This window comes from Accipiter gentilis, chromosome 15 (assembly GCF_929443795.1).
Source record: "Accipiter gentilis chromosome 15, bAccGen1.1, whole genome shotgun sequence".
Classification (NCBI taxonomy): Eukaryota; Metazoa; Chordata; class Aves; order Accipitriformes; family Accipitridae; genus Astur; species Astur gentilis.
The window spans coordinates 4,715,746-4,734,459 of NC_064894.1; the positions used below are offsets into that span (position 1 = coordinate 4,715,746).

The 18,714-nt window shown below is 39.8% G+C and overlaps 1 protein-coding gene across 10 annotated transcripts in view; it reads left to right on the forward strand.

Moving 5' to 3' along the window:
- FAM135A (family with sequence similarity 135 member A) overlaps nt 1–18,714 on the forward strand; it is a 95,326-nt gene that overhangs the window by 14,233 nt on the left and 62,379 nt on the right. For 8 of the 10 annotated variants that reach the window (XM_049818177.1, XM_049818179.1, XM_049818180.1 and 5 more), the window contains 2 exons: nt 129–214; nt 4,572–4,692. The exons of 1 other annotated variant lie outside the window; for it this stretch is intronic. In XM_049818177.1, coding sequence (XP_049674134.1) covers nt 4,616–4,692 — 77 coding nt within the window. In that variant the 5' untranslated portion in view covers nt 129–214; nt 4,572–4,615. The remainder of the gene's footprint in view (nt 1–128; nt 215–4,571; nt 4,693–18,714) is intronic. One more of the 10 variants, XM_049818178.1, reaches the window with a different exon arrangement.

Genomic DNA, 18,714 nt, shown 5'->3' on the forward strand with positions numbered 1-18,714 from the left:
ATGATTGTTGGAGAGGACAGGATGGGGGCTGTTATTCAGATGCAGTAAAAGAGAATGAAGAACATGAGTACTGAAAAGTTCTAGAGATACTGCTCTTAGTAAAACATTTTTGTTTGTTTGTTTTTTAGTTCAAGCAGTATGTTTTTGACAGCAATAGCGAAGAACTGGAAGACTGGTTAATTAACATACTAAAATGGAGTATTTACCAGTGGAGGTAAGACATTCTTTGAACATACTGCAGTTTTGTTTCTTAGCATTGTCTTGCAGTTCCCTATACAAGTAGCTAGATTAATGGCACTGTTACACAAGCATTTCTCTGAGAACAAAGCTGGTTTACGAGGTTTCTGTACACCCCCATCTGTCTTTTCATTGCACTCTCAGGTACTCTGATGCAGCAGCTGTAAAGTATCACTAAAATGATCAATTTAGAAAAAAACAGAATCAAGAAACATTTTTTCCTTCTGATGGTCTTTTAAAATCTCATACCCTGTGATCCATTTTGTATTGTGGCCTCAGAAAAGCTTGGTTTAGATAACTGAAGACATGGTGGTGAGCTAGTATGGGGACAGCTTCAACTGCCTAGGATATGTAGGAGACTTTCTAACTTAAGAAAATAGATAAACCGCCAGAAATGTGAAGAAAAGTAAAGTTTTGGACCTCAGTATAGGATCAAGTGGCTTTAACTGACAATTTAACTATTGGAGATGTTCAGTCTCAGTGCTTAAGTATTTTTGAATGTGGAAGTGCTGTTTTGATTGTAAGTGTTCAGTAACTACCAAAAGTTACGAAACCCTCTGTTCTAACCTGTGTATTGGGGTATTCTCATTTATTATCAGATCTTCTGATACATGTTTATATGCTGCATTAACCTCTGTTGCTCATATGTAGAGATCTCCTGCTGAAGGATTCTTCTGCTTCTTACAGCAGACAGAGCAAACGTGCAGTTCAATAGCTCGGTTTCTGAATGCTAATTATATACTTTAAAATACAACAATAAACTCACAGTATTGAAATGAGTTGTGAACATTTATTGTCATTGAAGTTAGTGAAGTTTAGCTGCAAATTTAAATGGAATCTCTACAAATAAATACTTCTACATGAGTTTAACTTTTTTTGTTGGCTTTTATATGATTAGCGTACAAAAATTAAAGACATTGTCCAAGTTTGAGTTTCTCCTTTAAAATATTTAATCACTGCATAACACTTTCTATTATATAGTTCAAAGAACACTGTTTTCCTTTGCACTGATATGAAGGACTTTGACAGGAAAGTAGTGATTTGGTTTATGTCAGCCCAGGGCAGTGAATGCTCCCCTTCACCCAGGTTAAGGTACACGTGGAACAAGCTGATGCTTGGCAAAGAAAAAGCCATCCTCAACAGTCCGCTGACAGACCGCAATCCCGGCTACCTGCGGTGGCATGCAGCATTGCTTTCTGGATGCACCTTTTTGTGAACTGTAGCTCAATATTTCTTACTAGTTTTGCAGTTGATACTGAAGCAAGGCATGGGTGCCACTTTTCCAAATACTGTTGGTAGCTGAGCAAGGACTGTGTTAACTGGATTAAAACACATGTTGCTGTGTTGTGCAGGCCTGTGTTTGCTGGGCCCTGTGTCTGCTCTGCAGGGATGGCCTGCCTAGGCAATTATTAGTGGGCTGGCTTGGGATAATAAGTCAGCGCAACAAAGGAGGGAGGGAGTGGCCCCAGCTAGAGCCCTGTTAGACACAATAGAAATACAACAAGTTCACTGGACAGCCATTTTGGCAGTAATGCAAGATGTGGCTCTCCTAGCTTTTTTTGTTGCATTAACTCATTCATAAAATGGACCTTTGAACTAGTCTAACTGGGCTAGTTCTGGATTGTTCTGAGTTTTCCTACTGGGGACTTGAGGGATCCTGAAGCATTTGGGGGTGACTGCTTGGCCCAACAACTCCTGCAGGAAGAGTTTTCCCTTCTCTTAGTGGAGGCAAACTGTTCAGGGATGTAGATGGTGCCGCTTGTTGCGCTGTGGAGTCAGAGGGGTGTGATGTCTTCCTCCCTTGAAAATGTAGTTTCATCAAAATGCAGGCTGGATGAGACTGCCCCGTGGCATCCTTTGTCTAAGTCCTTTTACTTTTTTCCTGAGTGTTTTAAAGTGGGCTCCTTTCTGAGGCATTGGACAGTTTCATCACAGGTTTTATGCACAGCCCACAAGGTTTGTTGCCCAGTGACCAAGTGTCATGACAGGTCTTGGATCTCTGCTCAGTGGCAGGTTAGGTTCCATTTGCAGAAGATAAGCTTGCATTTTGGTAGGTGGTGCACATGTGATAATGCAGCATGGCAACCCCAGAGAATTAGAGTGCAGAACTCCTTGATTCTAGCTTTAAAGACCACTGAGGACATCCCTACACAATCCTATAGACAAAGTAGTGGGAGAGGGATCTGTTGCAAAACCTGTAGGTTATCAGTGACAGTCCTAATGCTGCATACTGTAGCAAAACTTGTGGCATCATTCAATTAATCTGTTGAAGTCCCTTGATTGAAATTTGAATGATGACAGGATTTTAGACAAGCTGGGTTAATAGCATCATCTAGATGCTGTAGTTTTGATCTTGTAGTAAGGGCCCTTGATCTGAGTTCTTCCTATTGTCATAACTCAGCTTCAGAAGCAAAATTCCTCTTACCCTGTCCTCTGTTACTTCACTAACATACTGCTTCTGTGTTTTTGTAAAGTGCTTGCAGAGTCCTTGTATTGGCTGTTAAACCAAGGTCAGAATTAACTTCTTGTTTATAGTTAAAAATCTAGACCTGTGCTATGGTGCTTGAAGCCTTCCAGCTCCTCTAGAGTGAGTACAGAAAGGTAAATCTTATCTTGAGTCATATGCCAAGATAATATACTTAGTAGGCTAGAGGTAGTCCTTAAAGGCACCTTTGCTTTTAGGTGAGTGATATCTGCTGTGGTGATGACTTTTTTTGCCAGCTACTCGGTTTCAGTCTTGGTAGTACTGCCTGCTGCTTCACAAACACCCAAATGCATGTTCAAAATTTTGGAAACAAAAAAACCCCATAATCCATTCAAGCTCCAGCCAGGCTAGCTTTTTTATGTTTACTGCTTCTGCATTAAACCCAGAAGATGGACTAATGTGCACGAAGGATAGTCTGGTTTAGGTATTTTGGTTTGCTTTTTCCTCAAACCAGACAATGCTTGCAGGAACTGGGAAGTTTGAAGACAAGTGTTTGCAGAACTGTTGTCTATTTTATTAATCTGGTTGATATTGTTGGAGGAAAAACAGCGGAACTTGATGTCTTGTTGTGGTTTAACCCCAGCCAGCAACTAAGCACCACGCAGCCACTCTATCACTCCCCCTCCTCAGCTGGACAGGGGAGAGAAAATACAACAAAAGGGTCATGGGTTGAGATAAGGACAGGGAGAGATCACTCAACCAATTACCATCACGGGCAAAACAGACTCAACTTGGGGAAAATTAACTTAATTTATTGCCAATCAAACCAGAGTAGGGTAATGAGAAATAAAACCAAATCTCAAAACACCTTCCCTCCACCCTTCCCTTCTTCCTGGGCTCAACTTCACTCCTGGTTCTCTCTCCCTCCTCCCCTGCAGCAGCACAGGGGAATGAGGAATGGGGGTTGGGATCAGTTCATCACACGTTGTCTCTGCCGCTTCATCTTCTTCAGGGGCAGGACTCCTCATGCTCTTCCTCTGCTCCACCGTGGGGTCCCTCCCATGGTAGACAGTCCTCCACAAACTGCTCCAGCGTGGGTCCCCCACGGGGTCACAAGTCCTGCCAGAAAACCTGCTCCAGCCTGGGCTCCTCTCTCCACGGGGCCACAGTTCCTGCCAGGAGCCTGCTCCAGCGTGGGCTTCCCACAGGGTCACAGCCTCCTTCGGGCATCCCGCTGCTCTGGCATTTGCCGCATAATCCCAATACAAGTCTGTAGGATTGTAATATAAGTATCAGCAGGCAGTTGTAAACTAGCAGGAAGGTGCCAGTCTGTGACTGTGAAGAAGGCATTGAGAATTAACACTTTAGTGCTAACAAAGACTGACTAAAAATGGGCATGTTGCCCTCCTTAACTCCTGCCTTCCCTCTAGGATCTCTCCATCTAAAGCCCTACATGACCTGGTCTGGCACTTTTTCTGCACTGTTTGGCCACGCAGTAATTCAGCTGTCCTGTCCTCACGTCAGAGTTGAGGCACTGCTGCCTGCACAGTCATTCTGCTTCAACAAGAGCTGGAAGCAGACTATGCTCTTTTTCTCCTTGTCGGCAGTATTTTTCCCTCTCCAGCCAAGTGCCAGAGCAGAGCTGCAGTGCATAGGTATCAGTAAGTGCCAGGATTGTATTATGCTGATGGTGTGTTGTGATACTTCTCTGATAACATTTGATTCCTTCACAACAAAGATAGAAGTTATTGTGGGCCAGATTTGGTACATCCTATATTCTTGTTTACCTCAGGGCCTGTATATTTAAGGAAGCTGCACAAAATTGTGTATAGCGTTGTCCTTTTTAAGGACCAGATAGACATTATCCCCAGCTTGTGTTCTAAAAAGTTTGTTTTCTGTTTGTTTTCAGTAACTAAGGTGCTGACAAGTTTTGACTTCTTCATCCTCATAAACATGAGTGAAGTTCAGGCTATGGTAGAATTCTCCGTGGAGCTCCACAAATTCTTCAATGTGGATTTGTTTCAAAGAGGGTAGGTAGTGCGTTCTTTCAAACTTAACTGTGATGGATGGCTGATGTTTGAAAGACTTTAATGGGTACTGTCATGTAGCGTTGCTTCATGTGTTATTGACTATTTCTATAGTGATTTGAAAATTTTTTTATTCATTAATGGAAAGGCATATATTTTCTAGGAATTAAAATTAAATACTCAAATAATTTGGCCTAAAACTTAAGTTGTAATAAAACATTTTTTGTCTAATTGGTGAGGAGGGGAAGCTCTGTCGACTTGGAGGGTAGATTATATTCTTACCCAAGCCTTTACCCTTTCATATCTTAATTTCTGTAATCCCTTTTATTTGAAATACAATAGGTGTTTTTCTTGAATCTTAAAAATGTTGCTGCCCCAATTAACTTATTCATTTATTAGTTTGGCACTGGAGAACAGCTTCTCTCCTCTTCATACTGTGCTGTGCCTCCACAGTTACAGAAGACTCCATACTGCCTCATTAGACTCTCCTGACCTGTTCTTAATCCACCTGGTCTCTGTAGAAGGCTTTTTCACATTCCTGTCTTTTGATACTACCCGATTGTCCCCAGATTATGTTCTAAGGTCCTCTTTTCCCATGGCTATGTAGGAAATAATCCTTTGTAGCTTATTTTCAAGTTATTAAAGATTATTTGTCATCATGTTGTGGTACATTGCCCTTCTGTCAATCTTCTAACAGACTACCGTAAAAATACATGTCAGTGTTGCAGTTCCTATGATGTTTGTTTTAGATAAATCTGGTTGAGGCTGTGTCAGTGTTTACAGACAGGGAACAATATATGTCATTGTTGATTTATAATAGCTCATTTTTCCAAAACATTGTAGAATAACTTTCCTGGGAAACATTTTAGTAATAGGAAAATACATTCTTTTTTTTTAACCTTGTCATCATTCAAGGCAGGTGGGGGCAGTTATTGGTTTTGGTAGGGCTGGGTTGTTTTGGTTGGTTGTGGAGGTTTTTTGACAGGGTGAGTTGATGAAGGTAAAGTAACAGGAAAATTTCATTGCTTTGGGATGCACATAGTTCCTCCACCTTGCATTAACCCTCTGAGGTACATGTTTTGGGGAAGAGTGATATTTAAAAAAAAAAAAAAAGTAGGATTGGGAAGGAGCTCAGCAGAGAGAGGCATAAAATACTGTTATAAAACATATCTTGGCTAGCTCGCCCTCTATCTTTGCCATGTTACTGTTAGTTTTCATCTATATTTTATAAAAGCTAGCTTTTCTCTGAATTTGACCTGAAGCTGGTACTGACAGAAGTGATTACCCATTACACTTGCTACTGTTTGCAGTCAAAGAATATGCAATAAACTGTCTATGTCCTCTTTTTAGGGAAAATTGTAATTTCAGTCTTTATTGGAAGAGGAGGATTAAGGAAGGCTTAAGAGGTCTGGGAAAACGCTGAGAATATTCTAATTACTTCAACAAAAAGCACAGTCTATTGAACTGTAGCCTTTTTTAATCTCTGAAATCGGTGAGGAAGGAGCGGGTAGACTATGGCAGCATGTTAACTCTAAGAGAGAAGAGCCTGAAGAGAAGAAAGTCTTTGGGTTGTCTTAACCTTACAATTCAAACAAGTCCTCAGAAAGGCAGTTGAAAAGCAAAGCACAGCAGTATAATTAGCAGTGCTCTACTTGGCATGTTTCTTTTTAGCTTACTGATTAAAAAGCAGTGAATTCACAGGGCAAGTTCAGAGAGGTGGAAAGCTGACATAATGTGGAAAGTGACATGAGCAGATACTACCTCTCTGGTTTCAAGCTGAACCTTTAACTCTGGACACATTACCTTAGACAACAATGTTGGGAAGGAGAGGGAGCTTCCAGAATAATTTGAAAGAGTGTATAGGTGACTATGGAAATAATTTCTGTCAACTTGGGTAAATTCTAGTATTTTTCTAGGGAACTGTCTTTGTATTTATTGGAGACAGGATGTAATATTTACATTGCTGGAGGAGCTCTTGGATGGTGGACTGAATCAGCAGAACAGGAAATCTTTAGTTTCATTGTTAGCCTCCTATTTTTGAGCTACCACTGTGTTTAGCATGGTTTCTCTCACCAAAAGTCAGGTGTAGAATTGATTCTATTCTGGTTTTGTTTAGGATTGTGTGCATTCAAGCCTACCCAACTTAGCATGCCTGTCTCATGGTGTTAGAAGCATAACGACCTTCTGAATTGTTTAAAATAAAATGTTGGCTATTGCAAGTAACCACACCAAGCTGATCAAGCTCCTTCTTAAAACTTTGCAGATTTTTATCCAAACTGTTTGGCTGGAGAGTGAGTCCAGATTCTCACTCTTCTGATTATTGGAGACAGCATAATTTCCAGCCTAAATTTCCTTCTGTTCAGTTTTTAGGTGTTTTTCTTAACAGCTCTGTCCTATGCTTTGAATTACTCTTATCGGTCTGAGTGTTCACCCTGATGTATTTTTAGATGTCAGTCTTTTGTCTCTTTCATTAAATATGAACTAAGTCAGTTTCGTCATTTGAATTTGTGGCACATCCATATCCCCCCCCCCCCCCCCCCTTCTGTAGAGTCCACATATCCCAATAGCCAGTCAAAATCATTATTATCTCTTCATGGTTTTATAACTATCTGAAGAAATCTGCTAGCTATGGCATCTTGGGTCTGTAGTGACACTATTGCCAGAAGCACTTATGAATGTGTTTACATTAACAATTAATTTGGTACTTTAGGGATTAATTACTAGAAGCAGTGTTGACATCCCTATATCTATGTGGTTCCAGGGTTACTTCAGACTAGATTTAATCTCGTCCTCTGGACCAGATGTTTTGCATCGTGAATGTATTTTGAAGTTGTTCATACCAGTAATTGGTTCAGACCTTTGTGTCCCCTGGGGGTTGAAGCGCATTTTGTGACATGTAGGTCAGAGCCTGTGGTTTAGCTTTCTCCAGGAGACATCTAGGCTATATACACGGAAAGCTCTCAGTGAAATGGACCAGCATGTAGCAAGCCAGGATCATTGGGGAAAGTGCCTCAAAATGACTCTGCTGATCTAAACCAATCAGTAGTGTGGACTCAGCCAAAATTTCTCATAGTATTTCACTCCAGGTCAAATTTACCTGAAGGGTCCTCTAACAGACTCACTGTTATAACCATGTTATTCTCCTAACTGACCCTTTAAAGCAGACTCTTTATTTTCTTTACTTTTAGATAAGTGTTGTTATTCTAAGTGGAGGAGAATTACACAGAGCAGACACTTCATTCTAATACAAGAGACTTGTCTGTATGTGTGGCTCCCTGCTTCTCATCTAGTTCAAGAAAGGTTGTTCCTATGTCTGTGGTGAGTCTGGTGGTTAGCTTCTTCTGAAAGTTGCACTCTAGCTGTAAGTTGCAGAAGTATGTGATATAGTTAAGTAGTATCCTTATCTAATACAGCTATTTCATTACATTTTCATACAACTCTGTGGCACTTCCTTAAAACCCAACTTGTTCCAGGTAGCTCTGTTGGTTTAATTTAACCTGTTGTTACATTCAGATAAGGCTTCACATAATTCTCCTTTTTGAACTAGTGGGATGGGATTTCTTTCCCAAACTGTGATCGATATGTGAGTATTGTGTGACAAAATGAATAAAAGAAATGCAGTTGTTTGGGACCTGTGAGAATGATGGTCTGAGATAGCGAGGCTTCAGGCTGTTTTGTCATCTTAGCTCATAAAAGCTGCAGTTAAATTTGGGCTCCGTAGTGCTGACCTTTTATAAATGCAAAGGGAAATGTAACATAAGCTTGAGTGAGATGTGGACTGCAAAAGTGGAGAGTTGAATGCAGAATGAGTTGAGAGGAAAACTGGTTGGATGATTGGGCTCAAAGAGTTGTCAGTGGTGCAAAATCCAACTTGCAGGTGATGACTGATGGCATCCCTGATGGATAGATACTGAGTCATCAGTTTAGTGTTTTGATTAACAACCTAGACAGAGTGCCTTTTCAGCAAGTTTTTGAATGATAACAGATTGCTGGGAATGGTTAGATACCCTGGAGAACAGAGCTGCTCTTTGGAGGTATCTAGCCAAACTGGAGAAATGAGCTCATAGGAATCTTATCAAGTTAAGGGCAAATGCAAAGTCCTCCAGATGGGGTTGAATAACCCTGTATGTCAGTGCAGGCTGGGTATCAGCTGGCTAGAAAGCACCTTTGAAAAAAAAACCACCCAAAACCCAAACAGACAGTCCTGGCAGACAAACGGGTTAACCATGAACCAGCAGGGTGTTGTGGCAGAAGGCCAGTTGCATCCTGAGCTGTAATAGCCAGAGTATAGCAGCAGTCATAGTTTGGAAAAGCAAGGTCTCCATCCTTCCTGTGTTTTACTGCCTGACTCCTACCAGCAGCTTAGCAGTACTGTCAGGCTGTATTTCCCACTTAATCAATTTTCAAAGCAGGATACTCGTCTCTCCGTACTGGTTTTCCTCTTTGAAAAATCTGCAAAATAGATAGTCAATATGTTTGTATTTTTTGCAAAAATATTGCCACAAATGCTTGAGAACTACTAGAGATACAGGGTTTCTCTGTGATGAGACCAGAATCTGGGATTTCTGGACATGTATGATCAGTTTAATATTACTTTCTGTGCTGGAGATGGGGAAAAGTTTTTTTTGTTTGTTTGGTTGGTTTTTTTCTGTTTGGCCAGTATCATTGGACACAAGCTGTTTCCTGAAATAATTTTCTGCCACACTGACAAATACTGTGTCTGTGTTACTGTGCTTCCCTATTTATATTTCCATTCACATTTTGTCTCTTATTTCTGGAAGTCCTTTAGCATAAGGACTCTTCTCTGTTTGCACAACAGACAGCTAGTTAATTTATTAGTTCATTACTGAAAGCCCTATACTACCTACTTATAATAATCATTAATAAGAATAACTTTTTAATCCTTTGTCAACAAGCTTGTTCCAGGGAACTGAAATGAAAATCAGTTTCGGATGTAGAACAGATGACAATGTCCTCTTGAAACATTTTCATAGCACTTAAGAGCATTGCATGGTTGTTTTTTGTAGTGGTGATGTTATCAGCTCTAGATGGACAGTTAGAATATATGATGTCCTGGTAATGTGATTTTGACCTGTATTTTCCTGATGTTTAAAAGTGGGTAGGAGGTTGGGGGACACCAGTGGTAATTTTAGCACTGTTTGTAACAGAAGTTTGGGATACTTAGAACACTTCCTACTCAACCTCCTGCCACTGCCTCCTGATGATTATGAATGTTATTTACAATGCTGTTCTTCAAAGATGTTACTGTAAGAGCAAGTTGTCTCTTATTCATTTTTCTGTTGTAGACTGTGGATGCTTACCCTCCACATTTACATGTGTGTTTTGTATGTGTCAGCATCCTAAAGAGAGATGTAAATATATTGAGCATTTCTGAATTCAAACAACTGGTTATTGAAAGTGCCCCAGTACTTTGTAGTGCTCAGTTTAAATTGCAGTGTTCCACCACCCGATGATGAATCGTGATGTCTAACTTGGAATAGTTACACCTTTCTTGTGGGTAGCAAGAGAAGTTTCCGGGTAACCCTCAATTGTGAGAAGATGAGGTTTTCATTTCTCTGGAGCTGTGTGTTGCTTTTTCACCTGTGAAATGGCAAACCCAATATGCTAAAGAAACTTAGCTGATGATTTGTAATTTAGCATTGCGCACACATTGCTGCAAGATATGCTTTGAAAACAGCTTTAGTCTACATCTTCCCTCTCTCTCTGCATTCTTATAATCCCAATGTTAAATTCTTACTTTGTCACTAATCATTTGTTATTTTGTCAGTAATACACATGTACACAACTGGCCAAAGCTGGATTTAGACAATTTTCAATATTAATGTCTCTACGTATGTGCTTTGTCTTTATTTTTTTGTAGCAGTTTTCTTTATGAAGTAGAATATCTGCTGTTTCATTGTGGGTTTCAGAAAGATAACTTGGTGATGGTTATTTCAGCTAAGTGTGAATTTGTTAATTCAAGCAGACTATGAATGGTGCAAGTAAAATAAAGTATTGACAGTAGCTGTTTATTATAGCTGCAGGTTTACATTCGTGCTCAGTGTGTCTAGTTTAATCTGTTATTCGACTTTGTTTTCGGTTAAAAGATTCTTGCAAAAGCATATGAAGAATTTACATTAGTAATGTAAGTCTACCACACTTTTTAAAGTGTTTTTGCTTTATAAATGCTGGTTAACAGATGGAAGAAGAATATTAAATACCTTCCACAGAAGAGACTTTAGCAGATTCTAACATAAAACACATTTTTGGAGGCATATGATATCTGAAATTAGGTTATTGGTAAGATTTCAGTAGCACTAAGTTGCTTGTGAACCTAAGTCCCACTGGAAGTAAAAGGAATTTAAGCTTCAGAGACTGCTGGAAATTTAGTCTTATGGTATTCTTCTGTTCCATAGATTTATGTTTTTTCCATGTGCAGATACTTACTGATAATTCTGAGCAGCATTGACATTTTATGCTTCCATGTGTGGTTGTGTAGTGTATCATAAAAGAAAATACGCTCAATCAGAGTATGAATTTTAATTAATCTTAATATGATTACACAGTAATTTCATGAGAAATAATGCACTATATGAAAAGTTTTATTTTTTTCTGGATCCAGTGAGTTGTCTACATTAGTTTTATAATTTGTTAACAGGAAATTAAAATTTTAAGAGTACCCTTATAGAGGATCACTTTTCTTTCTCCTGGCTACATGAGGAATGAAAAGGTTTTGTCCTTAAATAAAGAAGTAGCCTCTGCTAATGTTTTGTGTTGTTAGCATATTATCAAATAACAAACTCTTAATGGACAAGGAACATTCAGGCTTACCTGTTTGGTTTTCTTTTTAATTCATACCGCCCAGTCATACTTTTACTTTCAAACTACGGTTCTGTATGACATAGTTTCTGGAGATAAGTGGTGTGAATTGCTTCCTGACATGTAGCTTATCTTCTGAAGTATTGTACTGTGATCTTTACGTAATACAGTCTTTATGAAGGGAGAAGCAAGCTGTAAATTTGTCTTAACAGTTGCAAGATGAGCTCTGTTCTTCAGCTTATGGTTTTACAAGCATACAAATAGCAGTAATACAGGTTTAAGATTTGAGGGCTGGGATGTAAACTCAAGGGAGTAGTCTGTCTAGGAAAAATAATGCGAATACTTTTCTTTTGGTTTTATTTTTATTTTTTAAAAGTGGATCAGTTTCTGATTCCAGTTCAACAGAGGATGCACACACACAGGTCCTGCTTGCTTCGAGGCAAGAGTGTGTAAGACTGGGAATGAGCAGTGGGGAAGCCATATTTTAAGTTGGCATTGCTTCGGAAGTTAAAAGTTAGTATCATCAAATATCCCATTAGCCCTTCTTATGCAGGATGTCTGAGAGACCAGTGACGTGGTCTGGTCCCAAAGAACAATAACAATTTGAAGTACCATATGATGGTACTTCAGAATCTTGTCTTCTAAAAATAAAAAGCCTTGCATTTGTTGAGAATAGGATTTGAAAAAGTAAGTGGAAAATTAAGCACTGCTTCCTTTCAGTTAGCTGATAAATTAAGGCTTTTGAAGTATACTCTGCCTTAGCTATGTGAGTGGAACTGAAGAAGTGGGGAGGTTGTACTGCTTGTCTGCAGATATCTGAGTACAATGTCTGTATTAGGAGACTTTTAGCCACGCAGGGAAGCTTATCTAGGAGTCACCTAGAGCCATTCTAAATTGGGCTTCTACTCTGAAGCCTAGAGAATTCCCACCCCTCCCCGCCATGTTAATTCCTAGAAGACTAGCCTTCACCTTAAGAAACTAAATCAGATCCTGAAGCTACCTGTTTCAGGTATGTATTCTGATGTGTAAAGATGATGATACAGGTGCTTATTTCTTCAATCATTATTCATAGATGTATAGCTAACAGTTGGTAATTGCAGTTGTCCTGGAGGTATGTTTTACAAAAACTTGGGTGGTTTGGGTTTTTTTCTTGCATCCTCCCCATATTGGTTGAAAAAATAACCTTAAATTTTGTCAAATGTTGATGGGTACTGCATATTCTAGACTTCTCAGATATTGGGTACAAATTCCAAATCACCTGAATTTTGTTCAGATTTTAGCTCTTAGACCTTTGTAGTACTTTTGGAAATTTTATGGCATACCGTTGGCACCATGAACCTGAACCTGTTGTGAAACAGCATTCTCATCTATGGATTTGTAATTGGCTTGAGCCAGTACAACTGCATGTATCTGCCAAAAAGTGTGACATGCATGGTCTTCTCCTGTTTTGTTTGCTCTTGCAGTCGTGCAGTTCTGTGGTCAGTAAGACAGGCTTGCTTTTGGCAGCAGTGTAGTTGGAGAATGGGGTTAGGCTGGCAGGAACACTGGGCCAAGGGTGTAGATGTTACAGGTAGGGAGATCTTTTGGATAGCAGCTGCCTGAACAAGGTGGTCCTGCTTCTAGTGCTTTCTGTGTGCTTCTAGTGCTTTCTGTGTGCCTCCAGTAATGCTCTTCTACCTTACGGTTGGTCAGCTCAAGACGGTAAGCCAGCAGAAAAATAAATAAACCCCACAGAATATGATTCTGGTTTTGACAGTTTTATCTCCCTGGCACACATCAGGATCAGATATTCTGTCAGTGCTGGTGCAGGAGTAGTATGAAATACACAGGAGGAATGGGATCCCTACTTCTGTTACCACCTAGCTTTTGGGTTGGTTTAACTTTAATACGGGAATGCATCCTGAGAGAAATGTCTGTAAAAGTTCCAACTCCTGTGTTAGGAAGATGTCTCTTGAACAGGAGAGGCCATTATGTCAGTATGATCTGCTGAGTGAGAGCAGCCCAGAGATTAGTATGTTTTGAAACAAAACCTCTGTTTGAACTTCCACCTTCATCTCGGTTGGCATCCCTGCCCGTAGGATACAGAGTTATGACAGACGTCAGGTATGTCAATTCTAATTTCCCTAAGCTCTCATGTAGAGATACAGAGCTTGCCTGGCAATGCCAGTTTGCAGAGTTTCTGCCTTCGTTGCTGCTGGCTGCTTCGTGCCGCTGCAGTGCACTGCCCTATCAGTTGTGCTGGCTGAGCTGCTGTAGCGGCCTGCTGTAAATTGAGCTGCTGAATCGGTCCAATTTGCAGAATTGCTCTGCAAGTAGTGCATTGGTGTAATTGAGAAAGGTGGCAATGTATTGCAGCAGAGGGGCAAGAGCGAGTGCCTGGGAGGACAGTGCAGAGGAAAAGGGGAAAACAGAACTCCTTAAACTTGATTTTTTTAAAAAATCCTTATATTGTAAAACTATAGTCTCATTTTCAAGACATTATTCTTGGTATTTCTTTATTATGAGGAGGGGCAGGATTTCCCAGATGCCAGCTTGCTTGAGTTACAAAGAGAAGGACTCGGACAACTGCAGAAGATAGAGGGACCCACCCCTGATATTTGCTGGGGAAAGGGCCCTAATCACCCCCAGAATGCCAAATCCCTTGCTGTACGTCAGCTCTGAAAGGAGGAAGGAGGTGGTAGAAAGGTGAGTCTGCAGGCATCCAGAGCAGCAGAGACCCCTCAGCTTCCAACTCCCCAAGAACTTGGATTCTTCTTCAGTGAGTTTTACAGATCCCAGCTTAGAGGGAGCAGTGGTGGGAGGTCAGCCTCATAAGGGGAACACAAGGTTTCAGATACCCATCCCCATGGAAAGATTGAGGCTCCTCAGTGTACGTATACAGTAAATCATACTATCGCCTTGATGATCATCTCTGCACTTCAATCCTATTACTGTGGTTAGTGCTTCTTCTATGGACTTTTTTCCTTTTCCCCATGATACTGTTATGCCCTTCTCAATTTTCATCTCGTAGTATTTTTGCATGCCTAACCTTCAGCAATTTGTTTCCTACCTTTCCTGAATACATTCCTACATGCAACTTATTTCAAACTATTTTGGATACCAAGTTTTCTGCAGTGCTCATTACAGTTTTCTCAAAATAAAAGCCTTTGACAAACTGTAGACTTTAGAAAAATAATTATGTTGGTTTGTTTGCTTGTTTCATTTTTTAGACTCGTCAAGCAGGTTCAGTGGGCACTGGGTGTCTTTGGGGTATCCAGCTTGTGCAACCTGGTAGGAGAAAAAGGGGTTTGACTACTTTATTTGTGCCCATGTAATTTGTTTAGTTTCTTTAAACTGCCATCAGAAGGTTAACTCTTTTGAGTTCAGATTTTTAACTTTGTTCTAAGGATATATTTGCTGCCGTGTACTAGATGGGGTAGGTGTTGGGAGATCGAAGATATTTTTGGTGTAGGAAGTGGCTCTACTGTCTAGTCAAGAGCACCAACTTTTTCCTTTTCATGAAGGGGTAAGAAGTGGAGTGTTTGGGAGTCTCTTGCTTTCAAATCTTGAATGCTCACCTTACTCTTTGACATTCATGAGCTTTTAGAATCATCTTAATAAGAATGTTAATTTTGGAATTTAGAGAAACAGGTCTTGACTTCTGCTGCTAACTCTTCATAGCATGCTTGTAACATTATTCTCCTAATATTTTCTGATATTATTCCTTAAGAATTATGTTAATAGTAAATGCATAAATACAGTACACAGTGAGCAGATCTGCTTCTCTCAGTCTTTCTAGAGTTGAAATTCTTGAAGTTGAGGAAAAAAATAATTTACAGGAAGTGGCAGTACAATTTCAAATTATTTCTGAACATGGAGTCTCACCAGTAGCTCAACCTGACCTAAGCCCGTGTCATGTCACTGAAGGGAATGGTCCCAGTTTCTTCCCTGGCTGTGTGGTCCTGCCTTCTCTAATAGCCCATACTGGATTCTTTTTCTCCTTTTCCAGGTGGATGAGCATGTTGATCTGATTTACAGTTGCTGGAACGTCAAAACTTGTTTCAGGAGGGGTAAAAACATACAAAAGCGGTTTTGGACTGCAAATTGCTCCTACTGGTGGCAGCACTGTCTTAAGCTGACTTAAATGAATCGTGAAACTGCGTCTTGCTTGAAGGAAAAAAGATAGATGCTTCTGATTCTGAAAGACTATTTTTCTTTCTTAGTGTCATAATAACATCTCAGAGCAGTATGTTATATTTGAAACTATAGTGATTCAATTTAAAAAATTGAACTAGAGGAGCTAATGTTACTTCCTTGAATGACGTAGCTTTCTACAGGGGAAAGATGAAGATGTTGTTAAGGGATAAGAGTGATAACCTTTATTTGATGTATCTTGCATAAGACACAACAGTTCACATGGGCTTTCTTGTCATGATTTTTTGCAACAGTTTTCTTTGTTGTACCTGAATTTCCATCTCTGGTTAAGTGTAGGATGTATTTGCTCTTAAAACAGAGATTGCCTTTCATTAAAATAAGCTGTAAAGTGAATTGTAAGGCTTGTATATGTGATTACTGACAGATGAGAGGAACAGAATTGGACAGCTGCAAAACTTAAAAAATTGGAAAGACCAGTAAATGCCAGAAAATGAGTTGTCAGACTTGTCTTCTGGTCTCCCATCTGTTGTGTTTGCTAAACCTTGATTTCAAAGTTAACATGTTATGATGTGTCTGAGTATAAACTGCTGCCTGTTTGCAAGGGGTGGGACTTTGAAAAATTGTGACCCTGGTTACCAGGAAAACCTAATGTCCCATACCCTTTTCCCCAGAAAACTGAAATGTTCAAGCCACTCAGTGGTTAAACACTTGTGATATGTCATTTGCGAGGCTAGTGTGCTGAATCAAAAAGTCAAATGAAAAATACTTTCAAGCTAAATAAATAGAGCTTAAAAGTTGTCATTTAAGAGAATATGGGAAATCGTTAACCCTGATGAGTTTCACGGAGCTGTTATCATTGAAAGATGCAAGGTAATTTAGTATGATTTCTTTCTTGTTCCCTTCAGTAATAACAGGAAATAAAAGGGAAGCTAAAACTATAAACATAGACTAATATAAGTTAAGATATACTTGATTAAGTAAGAGCTCATCTAGTATTGTATGTTTATATGGCTCTTTAAAAAAACCAGTACTTATTTGAGAGTATTCCCCTTTCAAGTTTTGAAATAAATGTTCATAACCACTGCAGGAGTTCTGCCTGAGTATGCCTGTGGTAAGAACATGGAGAAAAGGCTTTTGTAATAATAAGGCAAAATCCCCAGCTGCATTTACTTTCCCCTCTCTCCTGCCTTATGTACTTAATCCTGTTTCATAACAAGCTGCAGTGATTTATTTGAGGTATTAGTCTCCCAAATAATTCCCATCAAACTTTTGGTCTAATAACTCTTTTGGTTATATATATCTTTAATTGTCAGAAGTAATGTGTGCCATAGACATGTGAGGTACTTTTCAAAAGTAATTCACTTACAAGAAAACTTGCTTTCAAATAAATGGGAACCTTTTTCTATTTCCTCTAAGTTTGCCTGTTGTTTTATTTATCTTAATAAAAATATGTTAGCCAGCTGGGAAATACCTGCATTTTTCATAGAAGGGAGTGATAGAAGATCTTAAACAAAGTCTTTTGGGCATGATAATTTTCCTGCTGCTCAAGTATCTGAATTAGAATTTGTTAAATGAGATAAACCCCACAATTATAGCCGAGTGTAATCTCAAGTTGGTCCATATTAGTACTTATTACAAAGTGACTGCAAGATAAGAATCTTTTTGTGTGTTCTATACCTGTGCTAAATAATTCCTTGTCTAGATAAGCCCTGTAACTAGTTTGGTGGCCGTTTGGTAGTCTGTGGCCTCCAGCTGGGTTTGGTAGGATTGAATTTTTATAGATGGCTCTGCATTTCTCCTGGTGGGGAAAATTAAGGAACAAGTCTAACCAATTCTCTTCTCTTTTTACATTTGTCACTTCGAGAATCAGCATTTCCTTGTCTGTGCTTTATTCTGTGTCTTCTTATATTCTCTTATTTCTGTTCCCTTACACCTTATTTTACTCCCTTTCTGATTTTCCTCTTTGCTCCTTATTTGTGTGCCTTTGCCTGGATTGCCTTTTTGCAGAATACTTATGAGGTTACAAAAAAATTCTGACAAATTTGTGGTAATGTTTAAAATAGAGTAGTTGTGTTCCATGATCATTTGAAATGCTTGAAACATCAGAATGATACTCAGATTGCCTTGAAAAGTGCATGGATGCTGGCATTTGTTGGTACAGGCTTGTGACTGTTTGTGTGAAATGCTGAATATCTTTACTGCTCTTAAGATGGATTTTTTATAAATCCAGGAAAGAATTAGTAATGTAGGGTCTCTGCAGTAGCAAGGGGCTTAGCTTGTAGGAGACAGGGGTGTTGTACAGAAATAAAAGAATGTTCTCTCTCATTGGATACTTTCAGTATTTTGCTGACTCAACCTCTCACCGCAGCAGGAGTTTCTGTTAGTACATGTTTGCTTCTGTGGGAAGAGGTGTGATCTGTCAAAGATCTGTAGAAGACACAGCTCTGCCAGGATCAGTCTGACGCAGCCATTACAATGGCATTGCTGCCTCCAGAGCTGCCTCTTCCTCAAGAGACTTGCTCCTCTGTCTGTTTTTCTCGCAGTTCCTCATTTCAGTGCCGCATTCCATATTTACAAAGTAGTGCTGCATCCCCAGCTCTGTTTCCCCGTGTGCCAAATGAAGCATACGTGCATGAGCCACTGCTCACCTTGGAAAAAGGAAGAGAGAAGTCTTACTGGTGGTCTGCAGCAGAAGGTGTGTTTTCAATGGGGCCTTGCATTTGGTAAATCCCAAGAGCTCTCCTGGGGTTTTGCCTATGCAGGGTCACAGGTGTTCATTCATTTGGTGACCTGATAAATTTAGAAGCTGCCCTGCAGGTGACCCAGCATGCCTGTGAATTTTGCAGTCCACCATGTTCAACGCTTGCTCTTGTTAATGGGACTAGGGCATATTTTAAGTGTGCAGGGAGTGCAGTGGGATTCAGGGAAGAGGAAAGGTCAAACTCTGCTGTGTGCGCTTCTACCTTTCCTCTGCCTGGTGAGAGGAACTGCAAAAAGTTTCACCTCAACAATGAATTATATTATGAAGCTTTTTCAGGGCATACATTTCCCTTGGAATGTACTTTAGCTGGC